Source organism: Pollachius pollachius (genome assembly GCF_949987615.1).
Source record: "Pollachius pollachius genome assembly, chromosome: 3".
Lineage (NCBI taxonomy): Eukaryota > Metazoa > Chordata > Actinopteri > Gadiformes > Gadidae > Pollachius > Pollachius pollachius.
The window spans coordinates 12,658,283-12,678,642 of record NC_136936.1 but is presented as its reverse complement, the minus strand read 5'-3'; the positions used below and the strand labels follow the sequence as shown (position 1 = coordinate 12,678,642).

Below are 20,360 nucleotides of genomic sequence, written 5' to 3'. Positions count from 1 at the left end.
CCCCTGGCTAGAAAATATCTATTGAAATCATGTTATTTCAATAGATAAGCACCATCAATTTATTATTCTTTTCATCGTCATAATTTTAACTGAAACATTGTGCCTGTATTGTGGTGAAGGAGTTAAACAAATTCATTCGAGCCACCCGTAGATAAATCCAGTGACTACTTATGGGGAGATATAATCCATGATTTAATGTATGCCCTCCCAGCGACGATCATAACCTAATCCGCCCATCTGGTGCTCAATGGTGTTTTTAAATAGAGTATGCTAGAATACATGGTGGCATATGGCGTCCTCCTGACCGACCCCTGTTGTTTCTAAAGTGAGCTGATGCCCTGCCTGCCAAGAGAGGGCATCTTTGCTGTGGACGTCATGCTGAAGAAGGGCAGTGCTCAGGCCACCGAAGGGGCCATCTGGCAATGGAGAGATGACCGGGGGCTCTGGCACCCATACAACCGCATCGACAGCCGCATCATTGAGGTATGCGTGTCTATATATTGCCAACATGTGCATTCTTTTAGACGGGACATTATTTATCAACAAGATTAAGCTGCGTAGATTTGGTATTTGGTTGAATGTTAATCAAGTCAATTCAGTTATGCTAGGCAACATCCCTTTTGGGAACAAATGGCCACGATTAGTAACATCTTATTTCATGTTGAAACAGTGACCGTTCCTCCTAAACTTACTTTGCAGTAGCAAGCGTTAAAACGCGATGAATAATCGATTGGTTCGGAGACAACCTATCCCGTTGCTTTGCAGCCGTTATCTGGGAGGGCTCTTAAATGTCCGTAGTACACTGGCCTTAGTTTCCACGTGCTAGGCATTCGTTAGTGGCCTTAACTTCAGCAGTAAGTGACAATAAGTGACAGTGACGCGTGGTGGCTAAACGTGGCTGTCGACTCCTGCAGACGGCACACCAGAACGGAGAGGATGAGATCAGCTTGTCTACCCTGGGACGTGTCTACACCATTGACTTTAACTCTATGCAGCAGATCAATGAAGACACAGGCACGGCACGAGGAATCCAGAGGAAACCGAATCCTCTTGCTAATCCCAATACAGGTAAGGCTGAGCCCAGTGCCAGGGTATCATGGCTAGTCGTGCGTTGGCGTCATTGAGTTTTGTATTACAGGTTTTGATTTAGCTTGCGAGGGAGAAATCAAAACGACATGGCTGCAGAAAGCCTATTTGAACATTATTGGGGATGGGGTTCCTAATGGGTTTGGGCAATCTGGAAAAAATGTATTGTCATGATAACCATGGAAGTGTTACACAATATCGATAAATATCATGCTTATGAATTCAAAATACCATATTTATCAGTCAAACTGAAGGTAATTGCGGTAAAGTATATGGTCATTTAATACCAGCGACAAGTTTTCCTTCCTAATATATAATTTCTTATATTTTGATCATTTTTAAGGGCAAAACTGGCGATCATGACGAGTCCATACCTTAATCTCATGATACAATACCCTACAGACCATAAAATATCCTATTGAAGTATTTCCCCACCCTGGTTCTGTCTGCTTTATGCAATAAAAGGTGTTAACAGCCACAACGGTGCAAGATGTTGAAACCACTGTGTCTGTACCTCCAGGGAACCACCAAGAGGTGCGGCGGGAGGACGCCCGCGCACAGCTGATGAAGGATGACCCCGAGCTGGCCAAGTGCTTCATCAAGACCCTGTTCGGGGTCCTGTACGAGGTGTACAGCTCCTCCGCCGGCCCTGCCGTCAGACACAAGTGCCTTAGAGCCATTCTCAGGATCATCTTCTTTGCGGACGCAGACCTGCTGAAGGACGTTCTGAGGAACCACTCTGTGTCCAGGTAAACGCGGCCCGAGTTTCCAGCAGTCCATTAAATGTTATGCGTAGGAGGGAAAGGACAAGCAAGACGGCTTCTCTGAGTCGGCTGCCATCTTTAGGTCAAGTCTTTCGTGGTCAGATCAACAGAAAGACAGAGTCAGACTAGCCACTGACATTCTTATGACAAGTCACTGACTACTACCACATTAAATATGCTAGATTAAAAAAAGTATAAATAAAGATGCATCTATGAAGTAATGAGTGTATGTGTGTATATATATATATATATAGATATAGATATAGATATAGATATAGATATATATAGATATAGATATATATATATATATATATATATATATATATATATATATATCTCCCTCCATTGCCATCCGCATGTTAAACTCTGTGTTAAAGATGGTGCTTCAACTTCACTTAGTGTGTCATTAAAAATATTTATTAGCTCTTGTCATATATATTTTTTAATATAATTAATCGTCCATATAAAGGCGAAGCTTTGCCTTAGCATAGCTGGGGTAATGCTTGTAGCTAGCCAAGCTAAACTTAACTTTTGCAATGCTAGCTTCAACTGACCGGTCACTGCATGTCTATGCTTCCTCCTCACAGTCACATTGCCTCCATGCTATCAAGTCTGGATCTGAAGATTGTAGTAGGGTCCCTGCAGATGGCTGAGATCCTCATGCAGAAGTTGCCTGACGTCTTCAGTGTCTATTTTAGAAGAGAAGGTAATCAATACTGCACTGATATCATTGTAATGGTAGTCTGCTCCACTAGAGACAATCTAAAGTGATCTCGGCAAGCAATTACCTCCTCCAGTGGTTTGCTCGGGTTTTATTTTGTACAAACCAGAATAAGTTCAACCCATCGCCCTGTCAACCACTTTTAATTGACCATGCAACAACTCCACGCATGCATAATCAGACGCCTTACACCCCTAACAATGGCAATTAATGTATGCACTTATTGTAAGTTGTACGTCCTGCTACTTAAAATAAGAATTAGGCATCCTATCCTAGCTATCTGTGTTGTATACAGGGAAGGGGTTGACCTTGCAGTTGTAGGTGCTTGGCACTACTGTACTGACAGTGCTATATTGTTTCTTTCTTTTGACAAATGTACTTATTGTAAGTCCCTTTTGTATAAAAAAACGTCTGCTAAATGTAAACCTTACGCCAATCTAGTGGTATCCGCCTAGAAGATTCAATTGTAGACCAGCTTCAACAGTCATCAGTCACATCACTTTAAAGATGGTGTCAGCCTTTCTGTCATTGTCCTCGATATAAAGCATTTACAATTCTTAACAGACCTGGTTGATTTGGGGCTAAAATGCCCAGACATAACAATGTATACTAATAAACTCCCAAGTCAGTCCTCTATTCCAAATTAATATAGCTATAAAACAGCGCTACTAGATTCAAATGAATGTGTTGTTGCAAATTCCGTTCATGGATACGATAAGATTGAGTAGGAGTCCCTGGACACTTTCCGGGTAACAGTCAAACACCATGTCCAGAGTAACAAACAAACACATTTATTTCACTTGAGAGGTCCATGCCCTAGAATAAGTCCATTTTCATTATGCACTCATTTGTTTTCCGTGGTATGATCAAAATATGACTCGCGAGGGGTTGTTTGCTTGCGGACCTTGACCCTTAACCCATCACTTCCGTGGCATGAATGACCACAAAGGCCACCATTTTATGTCATATTCCTTAAGTTTTATCACGCGAGAATGCGTTGTCAATGCTTGGCTTCTCCGACAACCTCCTCTCTGCTCCACAGGTGTGATGCATCAGGTGAAGAACCTGGCAGAGTCCGAAAGCTTCCTGGTCACCAGTCCTCCAAAGGCTTGCACTAGTGGCACCACCAGTCTTTGCACCACGACCATCAGCACCGCATCCACCACGGCCGCCACCAACGTTACCCCCGACCTGGGCTCCCCCAGCTTCCAGCACAGCATGGATGACTCTCTGGACCTCAGTCCACAGGGGTGAGCGAGTCGCAATGCCACGTTCCTCGTGCTTTTTTCCCCGCAGTCGGTTGAACACCAGTCACTAATACTATTTTACTCGGTTCAAGGCGGTTAAGTGATGTGCTCAAGAGGAAGCGGCTACCCAAACGAGGACCTAGAAGACCCAAGTATTCTCCCCCAAGAGATGAAGACAAAGTAGACAATCAGGGTAAGGCCTGCCACCACTTTCCAATTATAGTTAGAAATTGGCTTTACAGTACTGTAAAGAAATGATATTCACAAGATTCCCAGCAGTACTTCTCAAGCAGTTAGTTGTGGATTGGATTTAATAGTAATGATTAATTATGTGTAATATTTACCGTTGAATACATTTGTGAAATAGATGAAGACAATGCAGATGTTTGAAGTTATTGTCATTGTTGTTTTTTTTAACACGGCAATCTCCATTGACTCCCCACAGCAAAGAGCCCTACCACTACTCAGTCCCCTAAGTCCTCCTTCTTGGCCAGTCTCAACCCCAAAACGTGGGGCAAGCTTGGAACCCAGACCAACAGCGCCAACTCTGAGCCCTCACGCACAGCCGGGGTCAGTGGCTTGGCAAGGGCACCTCCCAAAGACTCAATCTCAAACAACAGGTACCATTGCAAACGTACTGCGCTTCTGTTGTGTTAGTTTTGTTTGTATTTCCCCCGGCCAAGCAAAACTGAGCTGGGCGAATGTATTTTCCGTCTTTAAATCGGTAATAAGTAAATCTTTCTAGGGACAAGATCAAGGCCTGGATTAAAGAAACAGCCAGCAAGTTTGTGGAGCGCTACTTCAACTCTGAGAACGTGGACTGCAGCAACCCCGCTCTGAACGTTCTCCAGAGACTCTGCGCTGCCACCGAGCAGCTCAATATGCAGGTAAATGGGACGGCCACCATCACACCACCACAGGATATGTTTGATTGATGGTTGAACAGCAAGCGAAAGCAGATGCTTGAGAGTCCGCTATGTGGGTTTTTAATCTGAAGGTGGACGGAGGCGTGGAGTGTCTGCTGGAGATCTCGGGCATTGTGTCGGAGTCGGACGTGTCGTCATTCGAGATCCAGCACAGCGGCCTGGTGAAGCAGCTGCTCCTCTACCTGACCTCAAACACGGACCGCGATGGGGTGGGCCGCGACTTGGTTGGCCGCGATGTGCGGCTCAAGAGGTTCCTCAACGTCTTCTACGGCTGTCCGGTGAGGAGGACTAGAATGCAGTCTGTGTGGCTGAAAAGGGAGAAATTGTGACCCAAGGCAGTGTTTTGCAGAGCTTCTGGCGATGGGAGAAATCTCTCAGAAACCACAAATTCCTAATTTTGCAGAAAAGGGATTTGGCACATACAGCTTTGATCAATTGTGGCGTGACTTGTGTACAGTTGGCTGAAGGATGATTGCATGAGCTTATGTTGTGTCGTACTTTTATTTTAGCTTCCCGGAATGGAGACGGCTGGTCGTCTGGATCCATCAGAGAACGGGCCTCTCTTGGCTCTGGTGCACAAGATGAACAACTGCCTGAGCCAAATGGAGCAGTTCCCTGTTAAGGTGCACGACTTTCCCAGTGGCAACGGCAGCGGCAGCAGGTCAGTGGGTCCGCTCACCTCGAGTGTTTAGATAATACCGCCGCCTGTGGTCTTCTTTCACTTTCCCTCCTTCATTTATCTATGCGTGTTTGTGTGTTTCGCACCCATTTAAGGTATATTCATGGTTTTTGGTATTTTTATGTTCATCCACAGGGGCTCGCAAGCACTTAAGTTCTTCAACACTCACCAGCTGAAGTGTCAACTTCAGAGACACCCAGATTGCACTAATGTGAAACAATGGAAGGGGGGCCCAGTGAAGATCGACCCCCTGGCCCTGGTGCAGGCTATCGAGAGATACCTGGTGGTCCGAGGTAACACTCGCACCACACATGACCTTGGGAACCATGGAATACAGCATATGGTGTTATTTTGTATGCATCAATACATCAGCATGCACATGATTTAATATCATTAAGTCATGTCTGGTATGCTGTATGCTGGTGCTAACAGAAGAGGGGAAATGAATAAATAAATGGCGGTGCAGGTTACTCACCCGGGTCACTCGATACAGGTTACGGGAGAATCAGAGAGGAGGACGAAGACAGTGACGACGACGGCTCAGACGACGAAATAGATGAATCATTGGTAGGTTCCCGAAGATCCATTTATTCTTCCCAGACGGATGATCATGCCATCCTATGAATCTTTACTAGACCCCAACAACAGTCTGCACATTCTCAAGGAATCCTCATCATGCTCCCACTCCCCCAGGCTGCTCAGTTCCTGAACTCCGGCAGCGTGCGCCACAGACTGCAGTTCTACATCGGCGACCACCTGCTGCCCTACAACATGACGGTGTACCAGGCCGTGAGGCAGTTCAGCCTGCAGGCCGAGGAGGAGAGGGAGTCCACCGACGACGAGGCCAACCCGCTGGGGCGCGCCGGCATTTGGACCAAGACGCACACCATATGGTACCCTCTCCCCGACGGCCCGCAGACACCGTCCTGTACCACCGGAGGACCACCACGTGCTGTCCGTGTACGTGAACCGCGTCCAGGTCCTCGACCACGTTGAACACTGTGTGTTTGTTTTTTTTTCCCTGTCAGGTATAAACCGGTCAGGGAGGACGAGGACGGCACCAAGGACGCCGTGGGGGGGAAAAGGGGCAGAGCACAGACCGCCCCCACCAAGACCTCCCCTCGCAACGCCAAGAAGCAGGACGAGCTGTGGCACGGTGAGGACCAGGCCAAGGCTTCCCCTCGTGCATTTAACCTCTTAAGCTCCAGCCTATTTTTAATTGTCTAATTTGTCTAATCAATATGCTTGGTGTAGGGCTGGGCGATATGGACCAAAACTCATATCTTGATATTTTTCGTTCGAATGGCGATATACGATATTAAAACAATATTTTTAACAAAACGGGTAAAGTGTGTACATTTAACTCTACGCCACAAATATTCACCATCAGCCATTTATTAAGGTTTAGTTTTTGCTCAATGAAGCACAGCTGTGCTTTAACAACAGATATAAAACAATAGTGTTGCCTGTTTGAAACATGTCAAGTACTATTAAATAAAAACAACATAGTGCAGTGCAACAGTGCATATAGCATACACTTATAGGCATAATGTGCAAATAACAAAAAATGTAAAACAGGCTGACATAAAAACAGGCCTATGGCTTCACAGTATTACATTCAAAACAGAGAAATATAATAAAACACTGGCCTACATAAGCCAATATTCTGAAATAATAGGCAGGCATACCCCTGCAAATAACAAAATTGTAAACAGTAGTGCAGGCCTCACCTGTTTGAAAATATACAGCTGCATAACTAGTCAACTATGAAAATAAAATGTATAGAAAATAAATAAGCCATAATAAACTCAAATGGCTAGATATATTGTAAATATTCACTGAGGTAGACTGAGAATATTTAGTCTTTGAACCAACACTTTAACCAGAATATTTAGTCTTAAGCCTTCCTATGTAAACTTGTTTCTTACAGGTTCTGTGCTAGGAAAACAAGCCTGTCAACTGTTTCAGGCTTCAGGGATGCCCTGTAACAGCTTACAATGTTACCACTGCAGCTGAAAACTCGCTCTGAAGGAGAACTGGTTGCTGGTACTAAAAGATACTTATTTGCTACCTTGCTAAGCGCTGGATAGATCATTTCTAATTCCCTCCACCATTTAAGAGGATCTGTATCACTCTCAATCCTAGCTGACAGCAAGTAGCTTGAAAGTTCATACCAAACTTGGAATGGTAAATAATGAGATTATTTACCATTCCAAGTTTATAGCGCTTTGGTAGAATCATCTAAAAACAGCCAATTTAAGAATGCATCGACTCCGAACTTCGTTATTCGAATATAATTCGAATATCAAAAAATAAATCAAAATTCGAACGAATATTAGGCAGCCCTTAATATTCGAACCTGTTATGGGCAGGCCAAGAGGGGGAGACGTCAGTCTATTCACAATATTGTAATGACCACGAAAGAGCCAGTGAATATTGATTAGACAGCGATTTATTAGGTACCTAATAAACCGTTGTTTAGCGGCGTTGCTATGACCGGTAACCATACCAACGCCGCTAAACAAAACCCGCGAAGCCCAATCCAGGTCTTACTGATGGCATTTAATGGTCAAAATATTATTAATAAATATTTTAATATATTCCAATATTAATATTAATAAACAAACAAACTTCGAATATGATTTTTGGGCAAAAGTCAAAGCCCTAGTCTATATGCGCTTGCAAATAATAGTTTTTCAAAACAATTTCTTTAATAATACTGTAGAGACACTTACCAATAGCCAAATGAAGTCGGTGACCAAAGCACTGCATCCTCAGCCACTCATTCAGCTCCACCGCCTTGATGATGTTGCTCCCGTTATCTGTCGTTATAGCTACGAGTCCCTTTTTGTCAAGCCCCCAGTTAACAAGGGCATGTTGGAGAGCCTCTGCAATGTGTTCACCCGTGTGGTTGTCTGGAAAATAGCTCGTTTGGAGGCACGCTGTTTTCATCTCCAAATCTTCAATAAAGTGCACGGTTATACACATACGGCTCGCATGTGCGGCTTGTCCACATGTCGGTTGCAAGCCCGAAATGCGTCACTTTAGCTAGTCTTTCCGCCAAGTTCTTTCTGCACGTAGCATACATCTCTGGCAGAACCTCCCGAGCAAAATGATTGCGGCTGGGCAATTGGTACCGTGGGACAATTGCTTTCAACAAATTGATGAAACCCTTTTTCTCAACCACGGGTATAGGGACCATGTCCTTGGCAATATGGAATGCCAGCAAATTAGTTATATCGCGCCACTGCTTACTTTTATGGTCATAAGGCACGGCACTGATTAATGAAGCTTGCAAAGAGCTTTGCTTCAGGAGAGAGACATTCCGAGACTGCGAGTCTGGCCGCAGCAGCAGCACCACGTAGTTTTACACTCTCTTCACAGAGCAGTCGTGGCTCTGCTGCAGGTGACTGAAGAGATTTGTAGTGTTTCCACCTTTTGTCGTAACCTGTTTCCTGCACACTTTACAAATCACGTCGCTTTGCTGTTTGTCTTGAATCCTAAACCCGAAATTACTCCAAATAACAGAGCCATTATTATTATTTTTGTAACCAACTGCTCACTCTCTACCACCGTGTCCGCCATGTTTTGGTTCAAAGTTTGTGATGCGTAGCCTTTTTAATAGGTCGATGTGCGTAACGTGGGTGGGAGAACACTACGTACATGTAAGGGGCGGGATTGAGCAGCTGAACATGGCTTGTAGGCTCAGAGCAGCGGTCGGCTTTATAAAATAGCGTTCGCAAGGCAACATCAAAATAATATATAATATACCGGTATGGCGATATTGTCTCAACTACATATCGCTTTCAAAAATATACCGGTATAATTTTAATACCGGTATATCGCCCAGCCCTAGCTTGGTGTTTGAGTTGTGTTTGGTGTGTGTGTGTACACACACTTGTAGTGGAGTTTCTCATGTTTAATTTGATATGACTATGTTTACGTAATAAGGCCAGTGTTGTATGCCATTTGCCGCGAGAGTGATCGCGGTCTTCCCACATCTGGGGAACCTCGGGTTTAAGAGGTTAATGGGACAATGATCCAAAGAATTGGACCCCGACGATGGCTAATGATACCACATGCACTAAACCCACCCCACCTCCATTGCCGTGTGACTATGTTGAGCGTCCTATACTCACTGTGTCTGCGCCCATCCCCTCTCCACCCCACCGCAGACGGAGTGTGTCCCAGCGTTGCCAACCCCCTGGAGACGTACCTCATTTCTGAGCCCCCAGAGAACATCACCTTTGAGGACCCCTCTCTGGAGGTCAACCTGCTCCTGAGGGTGCTGCACGCCATCAGCAGATACTGGTACTACCTGTATGAGGTATGTCTCTCTGACACGCTCGCTTTCTCACTCACATGCACACAGAGATGGAAGTTCTTGGTGAAGGCTTTCTTTGGTCGTCTGCGTTACACATAGAGGCAGCATTGAAATGGTAAACATTATAGCGGCCTCTGTTATACCTCCGGCACGGCCTTATTGCAGCAAACGGGACAAAGCAGATCCAAAAGCCAATGCAGCTATGCATATGTCTATGGTAGCCCTGTCTTTTGAGGATAAAGATGGCTGTTTGCTGGTTTGATAATGTTTTCACTAATGGGTTGCTTTTGTTGAGGATATGCATAGGCCATAGGTTTCACATCCAATTTGCCATAGGTTTCACATCCAATTTGCTGATTGGAAGAGGAAATATATGGCATGCATACTGTCAAGCACCAGATGAGGTGTCGTTAGGAAGTTGTCGAAACACATTGCTGAACGCGGGGTTTGTGTCGTCAGAATGCTGTGTGCAAGGAGATCATCCCCACCAGCGAGTTCATCAACAGCAAGCTGACAGCCAAGGCCAACAGACAGCTGCAGGACCCGCTGGTCATCATGACGGGCAACATTCCCACCTGGCTCATAGAGCTCGGCAAGACCTGGTAAGTACATTCACAAGGTAATTTGAACAATAAAGCGTTTGACTGTTATTGACGAGTTCATAACCATTCAGTCATTCAGCAGGCACCTTTTATCCAAAGGGACTTTCATTCATTAATAATGTATATTTAGGATCTCCTTTTGACCAGGGGTTGGGTGTCCGGCTCAAGAATGCCTACAGGCGGACTTTCATCTTCTATTGAATGCCAGTTCAAATCTGAACTTCTCCTCTCTCTCTTTCTCCTCTGTGTTCTTTTCTCCCTCTCCCTCCATCAGCCCCTTCTTCTTCCCATTTGACACTCGACAGATGCTGTTCTACGTCACCGCGTTTGACCGAGACCGAGCCATGCAGCGCCTCCTTGACACTAACCCTGAGATCAACCAGTCAGACTCTCAGGACAGCAGAGTGGCACCCCGACTTGACAGGAAAAAGGTGTTATGCGTTGCCATAGTGATTGTATTCAGTAGCAATTTCTGAAATGGAATATACCGCATCCCTACCAATGCTGTTAAAACGGTCCTCTCTGATCTTGCTCCTAAAATCCATGGTCTCTTATGAGTGCTTAAGTCTGAGGCCTCGGTTACACTTTTGTGTTCGGCTGCGCCAGTTTGTAATGCATGTCTGACATTAACACTTTAAACTTGAATGCTAACTCTATGACCGGATCTGTGTTTGGACTTAAAAATCATTCCCGGTCAAATAAATCTGCTGAAATCGCTCCGGGTGGAAAAGAAGCCCTTATGATGTTCTTGCTGTTTAAAATTGGTATTTAATCGGCTAAAGCCTTTCCTTGTTTTTGTGAGATAGGGTAGGCGGAATTCCCCAATGTTTGACAAGTTTTACAATAATGACCACCTGCAAGGAACATCCCTTCATAAAAACGGAAAGTATAATGAATAGCAGCATAGCGATGCTGGGATGTTCCAGATGAATTAGCGATGTGACACTGTATCTAGACCCTGTCAGTCCCATTAAGTCTAGCAGTGTTCACCTGCCCAGGAGACAAAAATGCCCAGAAGGAAAATTGCTGGCCTCAGAGTAGGCATAGGTCCTGCCAGTGGTATGCCCACATATGATGAAAAAATGGTGAAAACTATACTCTTGCAATAAGTATAACTATACTCTTGCCATAAGAATTTGACTTTGTTAATGTGTGAGTACCATTCCATAACACGGTCTGTCTTGTTATCCCTGCTTCCAGAGGACAATAAACCGCGAGGAGCTGCTCAAGCAGGCAGAGTCTGTGATGCAGGACCTCGGCAGCTCCCGGGCCATGTTGGAGATCCAGTATGAGAATGAGGTACACGTGAAAGCCCAGTCCTTCACCTGTTGTCACTGTCACCCGATAAAGGTTGACGCTCTTTTTCTTTTGGATAGTGGTGAATTTCTGCAGTGCTGTGTGTGTGCATTGATGGATTCTGTGTTTGTGTATTGATGCTTATTTCTGTTTGTCCCGTCAGGTGGGTACAGGTCTCGGCCCCACACTGGAGTTCTACGCTCTGGTGTCCCAGGAACTGCAGAGGGCTGACTTAGGCCTGTGGAGGGGAGATGAGGTCACCCTGGCGAACCCTAAAGGTATTGTTAGCTTGTACCTTAGCATTGATATGGCTGCCTAAAAATGTATTGCGTATGAACTTTGTCTGGTTGAACTTGGATCGCTACTTGAATATCTGATCCTTCGCCTTGTCTCTGACCCATGTCTCTGACTCTGACCCATGTCTGACTCTGCCCAATGTCTCTGACTCTGACCCCTCAACTTGTCTCTCACCGATGTCTCTGACCCCTCAACGTGTCTCTGACTCTGCCCCATGTCTCTGACCCCTCAACCTGTCTCTGGCTCTGCCCCATGTCTGGCTCTGCCCCATGTCTGGCTCTGCCCCATGTCTCGCTCTGCCCCATGTCTCTGACTCTGCCCCATGTCTCTGACCCCTCAACCTGTCTCTGGCTCTGCCCCATGTCTGGCTCTGCCCCATGTCTGGCTCTGCCCCATGTCTCTGACTCTGACCAATGTCTCTGACCCCTCAACCTGTCTCTGACTCTGCCCAATGTCTGACTCTGCCCAATGTCTGACTCTGCCCTATGTCTCTGACTTTGACCCATGTCTCTGACCCCTCAACGTGTCTCTGCCCCATGTCTCTGACTCTGACCCATGTCTGACTCTGCCCTATGTCTCTGACTCTGCCCCATGTCTCTGACCCCTCAACGTGTCTCTGACCCATGTCTCTGACTCTGCCCCATGTCTCTGACCCCTCAACGTGTCTCTGACCAATGTCTCTGACTCTGACCCATCTCTCTGACTCTGACCCATGTCTCTGACCCTTCCCGTCTCGCTGCTTATACAGGAAGCCAAGAGTCCACCAAGTACATGTTCAGCTCCCGGGGGCTGTTTGCAGTACCTTTTGGCAGAACCACCAAACCAGCGCACATCGCCAAAATCAAGATGAAGTTCCGTTTCTTGGGGAAGCTGATGGCCAAAGCTATAATGGACTTCAGACTGGTAATTACAAATGGACACATTTTCTGAAGGTGACGTAGCAAGCCATGCCAGTATTAGGACAGTATAGTGCTTGGTCTCAAAGATGCACGCATACATAATTTCTAACTAAACATATATTCATAATGTACCATAACCACAAAGTCTCTGTTCTCTCTCCCCCCTCCCCAGCTCGACCTGCCCCTGGGCCTGCCCTACTACAAGTGGATGCTCCGGCACGAGACGTCCATCAGCTCCCACGACCTGGTCAACATCGACCCGGCCGTGGCCAAGTCCATCCAGCACCTGGAGGACATCATCCGCCAGAAGAAGAGGCTGGAGCAGGACCGCTCACAGGTGAGAGGACCGCGCCCTCAAACACCCCTCACTTGGTCCTGTACCGGGTCAGGGAAAACTCTCCGCATTTCGTTATGCTAAGACTTGATCTTAGACTTTGAGTAGTTGGTGGGTAAATCGCAGGTTTAAATTGTAGCATCTTAAACCTTCTACAGAATGGTTAAATGAATATGTGCAGCTCAGATAAGTTGAATGAAAGAACAGTCCCTAAACCCTCAAACGGGTGTAAAGGACATGAGGACACTTTCAAATGTTGTTTTCCAGCAAGGTCCGAGAGTGTGATGGTTGCTAGAGGACTCCGTACCTCCTGCTGGGTAAAGGGTTCAATAGAGGGCTGCAGTTGCTGCAGTCATAACTTTGCTCCTACGTTTTTCTTTTTTCTTCCTTTACGTGCTTTTCAGGGTTGTCGCCTATTGTGTAATTTAGAACAAAGCCCTGAAGGAAATGCCAAATATATTTCTGTTGCTCCTCAGTGTCCTGTTCTGCTAATTGTGTCGTAAAAGCCTCATTTTCTCAAGTACCTCTCTGCCTTTGAGTTATTTATTTTTTGTACAACAAAACCCAGGTGCAATCCTCACTAAGAATAGGGATGACTTGCGTTTTTAAATTACCTCCATGGGTACTCTCCTTCAATAGCAAATTGTCCCAGTTTGTGTGTGTGTACTAGAACTCTGTGTGTGTCTTCCCAGACGAGGGAGACCCTGCAGCAGGGCCTGGAGAGCCTGAACATGAACGGCTGCTCCGTGGAGGACCTCGGCCTGGACTTCACCCTGCCCGGCTACCCCAACATCGAGCTCAAGAAGGGGGGCAAGGACATCCCTGTCACCATCTACAACCTGGAGGAGTACCTCAGGGTATGCAGTGACGCCCCCTTCTGCTGACAGGATCAGTGTATCCAACCACACATGCGTCTAACTCGGTGCACTTCCTTCCCTCCCGGTGTAGTTGGTGGTGTACTGGACCCTGAACGAGGGCGTGTCCAGGCAGTTTGAGTCCTTCCGGGAAGGCTTTGAGTCGGTCTTCCCCTTGCACCACCTACAGTATTTCTACCCAGAGGAGGTGAGCGCATGCGTATTCCTTATGTGACAACTTGTAAAGTCTTCATGCATGCTGTCAGTGTAACTATAGTAACGCGTTTTTGTTGATGCAACAAAACTGTTAAAATAATGAAATGTCATTGATAATCTAATGTTTGAACACCCTGTGGCAAGTGTGAACACACTTGCCACATCTATGAAAACCAAGTTTACTCATACAAAAAACAAATTTTGGTGTATGCAAACCGATGTTAAAACGCATATGATATTTATGGGCTGCAGAAACCATTGACGTTGGTTAATTTCAACGGTCCTGTTGTGGCTTTGATGTCCTTTTCTCTCTCTCTCTCTCTCTCTCTCTCTCTCTCTCTCTCTCTCTCTCTCTCTCTCTCTCTCTCTCTCTCTCTCTCTCTCTCTCTCTCTCTCTCTCTCTCTCTCTCTCTCTCTCTCTCTCTCTCTCTCTCTCTCTCTCTCTCTCTCTCTCTCTCTCTCTCTCTCTCTCTCAGCTGGACCAGCTGCTGTGTGGCAGCAAGTCTGAGACGTGGGACGTGAAGACGCTGATGGAGTGCTGCCGTCCGGACCACGGATACACACATGACAGGTGAGCTCTCACGCCCCGTCCACTGGGACTATAGAAGTGCCTCCTGAAGCACGGCACTCTTCCTTAGAAGTCCTCCCCTTGTAGTACGACGACTGGACTGTTCTTCTGACTCCTGGTTTGAAAAGAAAATAGTTTGACTGACTGCATAGAGCTTTAGAGGTGACATCTATTTTACCCCAGAATATGAACAGGCAACAGATGGTGATTAAATGCACAGTAACATTTAATAACGCAGCCCCGTACCTCTGGGCATGATGTGAATAGGAAGCCTGTAATGCGTCATGCTCTTTCCTGGTTGCTTGGCTGTTGTCTCCTGTGTGTATAATGAGGATGACTCATGCTGTGTTGATTGTGCCTCTTTGTTCAGCCGTGCGGTGCGTTTCCTGTTCGAGGTGCTGAGCAGCAAAGACGCCGAGCAGCAAAGACTCTTCCTGCAGTTTGTCACCGGAAGTCCCAGACTGCCTGTGGGAGGTGAGCCAGCTAGCATGTACCCCCCCCCCCCCTCCGTGGAAGTCCTTTGGCAGCACTTTTCTGTTTTGGATCAATGACTGGTCCGAATCATCGCCAGATTTTTACCCTGGTGCCAGATCATAGTGTTCAATCAAATCAAATAGAATGCATTTTTCTTTTTGTTTTCAAATCACACAAAACAATCCAATATGTAGTAAGCGCCATCGTCATGTCTGTAAATCCCCTCCACTCCCCCTCTAACGCTGACCTCCATCCTGGATCCACCAGGCTTCCGGAGTCTGAACCCACCGCTGACCATCGTGAGGAAGACCTTCGAGTCCACCGAGAACCCCGACGACTTCCTCCCCTCCGTCATGACCTGCGTCAACTACCTGAAGCTGCCAGACTACTCCAGCATTGAGATAATGCGAGAGAAACTGTTGATTGCAGCCCGCGAGGGCCAGCAGTCATTCCACCTTTCCTGATCTCGTCCCCCCATCTCACATTCAAAATGCCTTCTACAGCGACTGATGAAAATCATGACTTCCTTCCTAATTTTATTTTGTTTTTGTTTTTGTAATCTCATACATCGAGGCTAAGTGTACAGCCTTCTTGATAAAGAAAGCAGCTTGCAGAAAGTTTAAGACTTCAAATATATATTTGCTGCCCCCCCCCCCACCTTCCCGTCTCCTGAAAAAAAATGAAAGGAAGGGCAGTGATGACTCCCCGAACTAAAAAAAACAAAAAATCTGAGGACAAAGTTATATCAGTAGTTAAGTAATATTCAAAAAAGCGGAAGAAATGGGTGACATTTTAAATTGCATTGCTGTGTGATATTTAAAAAAAAGAAGGGATGTTTCCTCCACCGAGCGGTGGACTACGTCATTGTGGACGGGGGTCAGGGGCGGGTGGGAGGGGGTCCATTGAGCAAGCTAGGTTCACTTTAGCTCCAAAGATCATTTGTACAGACAAATTTGCAGACTTTGCTCATTCTACACCTTTGATAGGATAGCCCTTTTGTTCCCATGTCTTCTTCCTTGAGTTCCTCCGTTGGCATTTTGTTCTGTATTATATTGGCCCCGCCCCAGTTTTGTGTGTTACAATATTTTTTGGGTTCAGCAGTTCCTCCTACGTGTGTGTGTCTTTGCTTAAAGTTATGAGGACGTGAGTTTGCCGTTGGTTGAATGCCTGGTAGTGATGAGAGCATAGTATATTTTTTTCTTTACCCCCCACCCCCCTCCCCATGTTGAATTTGTGTTCTGGCCAATACTACATGCTGAGGTTCAGCTGAAGCAACGAATTGTATCCATAGTTGTTGGATGAGTGTAAAAAAGGAAAATTTAAAGTTTGCTTTTGGGTAGAGTAGTGTCTCTCAGCCGGACCCCACAGGAGGAGCAGGATTCTACCGCTAGACCAAACTTTTCAGCAACCCCCACGACACATAATGTAGCTGGGCACAAATGTGGCTGGTCTCATTTTATCGTTTCATGGCCAGATAGCATTTCATGGTTCATTTATGGAGTAAAGTTTATATGCAGTTTCACAACCTGTTCGAGGTGAGAATGTCTGCTTTACTTTTCATTCATTTTCTATATTTTGTCTTTTTTTTTCTTTTTTTTCTTGCTGTAGGTTTTTTTTTTTTTTTTTTTTTGCACTGCTGGCTTGGAACAACCCGTGGTGTGCACCTGCAGTCTGAGGCCAGGGGAGGGCGCCACCGTATGCTCTCTTGGCCCAATCGTTCATGTGCTGGTTTCTAAGATCTGCAATAATTTACTGCATCAGGTTCATGTTTTTACCTGAACATAAATAAAGTAACTGTTTGACTCATCTTTTTGCAGTGTTTTTATTTATCCATTCCTACTTTGCAGCACAAATGTCATTCTTGTTACTGTAAAGCTTCGTATCTTGTGGTTATTTGCAGTCATTCACCTTCAGCCTTGAAGGTGGCCTGAAGCTGACAAGGGTTTAATGAACCCATCTGTTTTTCTATCCCTCATTGTTTTGTTTCTTAGCAGAGACGCATTTGTGCATTGTTTTACCATGCTTTACAAAATAACAAACGCTGTTACTCACTTGAGTTGATCGTTTTAGCATTTTCTTTTATTCGTCTTTCAAAAACGAGTCTTATCAATAAATTCGAGCTGGCACAATGAATATATCAACTTTAATTGTAGGCCTATGTCTTGTTTTTCGGGGCAACAGTTCTTACAGCCTCCAACTTCTAAAGCCCTACTGGACTGCATTGGTTCCCAGGTGATGCTCCTATATCTGCTGCTGCAGAATGTCTCTGGGTTGTCCTGAGGGTGAAGGTGGCAGATATACTGATCTGCAGCAAGGCTTCATTATAGAAATAGACTTGGGGGGGCCAAAGAATGTACGGCTGTCGTCTCATTAAGAGTCGGTCTTTATTGATCATACCAGCCCGCGTTGATGGCATGCGGTCTGATAGAGGTAGGCTACGCTGCTACTTATGTAGTTTAAAGTCATGACTCACCGCTCTTTTGACTGCCTTCCGGGACCCTTTTTCAAACTTATCTCAAACTAAAATATTGATATGTGCTATTTTTCAACCGTGTTCTCACTCATGTGCAGGTTGCCTTCGTGTTAATTGTATCAATGTGACAGATTCGTAAAGATCGTGGTGGTTTTAGGCCGTCTGCCAGTAAGCAAGGTGAATTGAACATTTTCTATAATAAGATTGCTAAGGGTTTAGGCAACACTTGGAGGAAGATTGATTCAACTTGTATTAGCCTTGGCAAAAGATGAATCCAAATGAATGCATTTTCAATATTTTGAATATATTTGATGTAAATCATTGGTCTCAATGTTATGAATGTGTACATTTTACCTCATATTCTAATGTGTCGGAAATAAACAACACTGAAAATCTAACATCAAAAGCATTATTCTAAATATGACTTTGAAATCTCACTTCCCTTGCCACAAACAGTTATTTAAAGGGCTCCATGGATGTTGGTGGATGTGCTAAAACATTTGGTCTCTGCTGCTGAAGGACCAATGAGTCACTCCTATCCACCTCGAGTCCAAAAAGCACATGAAGTATGCTTGCTTGCTCTCTCTCTCTCTCTCTCTCTCTCTCTCTCTCTCTCTCTCTCTCTCTCTCTCTCTCTCTCATTCTTTACTAAACGTCCTGAAATGACTCATGGAGTATGCTAAAACATGTCATGTTCACCTGGCTAAGCTAAGCCTAACCTTTAGCTTTTAGTGCTCCATCACCAAAGTGCTGCTATGTATCAAATGGCGGCACTGCTTGTTATCAGGGCTAATATGTAAGATAGGGCTGGCAGGGATCTCTGCGCTCCTGCCTGCCCTCCTGTCTGGGCTGCTGCCAGCTGCCAGCTCCCCCTCTCTTTCCCTCTCTCTTTCTCTCTCTCTCTCTCTCTCTCTCGCTCTCTCTCTCTCTCTCTCTCTCTCTCTCTCTCTCTCTCTCTCTCTCTCTCTCTCTCTCTCTCTCTCTCGCATCCTTTCCCCTCGGTCGCCCATTTCCTCGGAGAGGTTATGGACGATGAGATTGCAAATGAGCTTCCCAGTGGTATGTGTGCATGCGTGCACATGTGCACGTGTGCTTATGGAGGTGAAGGAGAATTATGTATAATGGAAATCAAGCAGTGAGAGAGAGAGAGAGAGAGAGAGAAAGAGGGAGAGCGGTGTAGAGAGAAAGACAATTAAGACAAGAGAGGGAGAAAAAAGGAGGGGAGGGGGATTGAGAGGATGAATGTCATCACTCGTCGTCACTGTGACTCAACCCCCCCCACTCAGCCTTCCACAGCTACAGTCTACTCTCTCTCCATCCCATCTTCACGCCGCTTGTTCACTCTAACCCATCCTCTCTCTCTCTCTCTCTCTCTCTCTCTCTCTCTTGCTCTCTCGCTCAGTAGCGGCGCACGCAGCCGCGGTTCAGTATACCGACTGTCTGCCTCTCTCCTCCTCTCTCCCCTGCTCTCTTTTCTCTCTCACACACACATACACACACATCCACTCTGAGTTCCCTCTTCACACTCCTCCTGCTGGTCACAAGCTCTCCAGCACCGCCAGAGAACACACAGCAGAGACTCCAGAGACCAGAGAACACGCCAGCAACACAGACCGCAGCACCAGAGCCGAGATCCTCAGTAAGACAGAGCCAAGGAGTGCGTCGGCTCGGCCACAGGGAAGATGAGTGTGAGGATGAGGATGGGTCGGGGGTCTCCCCTGGCGTCCCCCTCGCTGCTGCTGCTCCTGGCGCTTCACCACGCGGCGCTCGGAGGGGCCATGCCCTCCGCCTTCCAGCTGGCCCCCGACACGCCGGCTCCGGCAGAGCCAACCCCCACTCAGGCCACCCCACGCCTGGACCCCTGCGAGGGCCGGCCCTGCCTGAACGGGGGCTTCTGCCTGGCCCTGCACACGGAGGGCCGGCCGGAGGGGACCTGGGAGTACAGCTGCACCTGCACGCCCGACTTCACCGGGCGCAACTGTGAGGTGAGGAGACGGAGCGCCGGGTTGCTGTTGCGCCTTTATGAAGTAAAGTGACACTGTGTGGGTCTGTGTGTGTGTGTGTGTGTGTGTGTAACTGCAACAGTGAAATGGTTTGACTTGCTTGGTAGAGGATGCTTGTGTGTGCGTACGTGTGTGTCTGTGTGTGTCTGTGTGTGTGTGTGTGAGTGAGAGTGCTCATGCATGCTTTGAAGTTTCCTGCGACTGCATTCCTCAGTTGAAGACCTAACTGTATTCAACTGTAAGGATAAATGTGTTCACAGTTTGTGATGCTAATCCATTGTCTTTGTAAACATTTGTGTGTGTGTCTGTGTGTGTGTGTGTGTGTGTGTGTGTGTGGGGGGTGATTTTTGTCCTCCCAGTTTGTCGATGGTTTTTAATGCCAGTAAGGCAGCTGTTATTGAGACAGGGAGAGTAGTACTGGGTTGCTGTGGCAACAGGAGCAAGGAGCCGCAGCAGAGCACGCAAGTGAAAGCAGTGTGTGCGCTTCTCAGTGTGTGTGTGTGAATGTGTGTTTGTGGGTGTGTGTGTGTGTGTGTGTGTGGTATGCGCAAGAACATTATTTTAACAGTATGAGTGGGAATGAAAAACATCCTGTTT

General features: G+C 46.2%; 2 protein-coding genes across 7 annotated transcripts in view; both read left to right on the top strand.

Moving 5' to 3' along the window:
* Positions 1 to 16,162, top strand: part of trip12 (thyroid hormone receptor interactor 12) — a 28,543-nt gene extending 12,381 nt beyond the window's left edge. For 3 of the 6 annotated variants that reach the window (XM_079732497.1, XM_079732492.1, XM_079732493.1), the window contains 26 exons: positions 327 to 483; positions 915 to 1,068; positions 1,607 to 1,835; positions 2,438 to 2,556; positions 3,614 to 3,821; positions 3,911 to 4,011; positions 4,264 to 4,438; positions 4,564 to 4,705; positions 4,813 to 5,022; positions 5,254 to 5,405; positions 5,559 to 5,716; positions 5,917 to 5,990; positions 6,117 to 6,316; positions 6,452 to 6,579; positions 9,599 to 9,750; positions 10,207 to 10,349; positions 10,624 to 10,780; positions 11,550 to 11,648; positions 11,809 to 11,923; positions 12,691 to 12,845; positions 13,014 to 13,178; positions 13,868 to 14,032; positions 14,124 to 14,237; positions 14,722 to 14,816; positions 15,184 to 15,287; positions 15,555 to 16,162. In XM_079732497.1, the coding sequence (XP_079588623.1) occupies positions 327 to 483; positions 915 to 1,068; positions 1,607 to 1,835; positions 2,438 to 2,556; positions 3,614 to 3,821; positions 3,911 to 4,011; positions 4,264 to 4,438; positions 4,564 to 4,705; positions 4,813 to 5,022; positions 5,254 to 5,405; positions 5,559 to 5,716; positions 5,917 to 5,990; positions 6,117 to 6,316; positions 6,452 to 6,579; positions 9,599 to 9,750; positions 10,207 to 10,349; positions 10,624 to 10,780; positions 11,550 to 11,648; positions 11,809 to 11,923; positions 12,691 to 12,845; positions 13,014 to 13,178; positions 13,868 to 14,032; positions 14,124 to 14,237; positions 14,722 to 14,816; positions 15,184 to 15,287; positions 15,555 to 15,751 (3,868 nt within the window). In that variant the 3' untranslated portion in view covers positions 15,752 to 16,162. The remainder of the gene's footprint in view (positions 1 to 326; positions 484 to 914; positions 1,069 to 1,606; positions 1,836 to 2,437; positions 2,557 to 3,613; positions 3,822 to 3,910; positions 4,012 to 4,263; positions 4,439 to 4,563; positions 4,706 to 4,812; positions 5,023 to 5,253; positions 5,406 to 5,558; positions 5,717 to 5,916; positions 5,991 to 6,116; positions 6,317 to 6,451; positions 6,580 to 9,598; positions 9,751 to 10,206; positions 10,350 to 10,623; positions 10,781 to 11,549; positions 11,649 to 11,808; positions 11,924 to 12,690; positions 12,846 to 13,013; positions 13,179 to 13,867; positions 14,033 to 14,123; positions 14,238 to 14,721; positions 14,817 to 15,183; positions 15,288 to 15,554) is intronic. The other 3 variants (XM_079732496.1, XM_079732495.1, XM_079732494.1) reach the window with 3 other exon arrangements.
* A 3,280-nt stretch (positions 16,163 to 19,442) lies between these two features.
* dner (delta/notch-like EGF repeat containing) overlaps positions 19,443 to 20,360 on the top strand; it is a gene marked incomplete at both ends in the record, with an annotated part of 34,644 nt that continues 33,726 nt past the window's right edge. The window contains one exon of the mRNA XM_079732503.1: positions 19,443 to 19,745. Coding sequence (XP_079588629.1) covers positions 19,443 to 19,745 — 303 coding nt within the window. The remainder of the gene's footprint in view (positions 19,746 to 20,360) is intronic.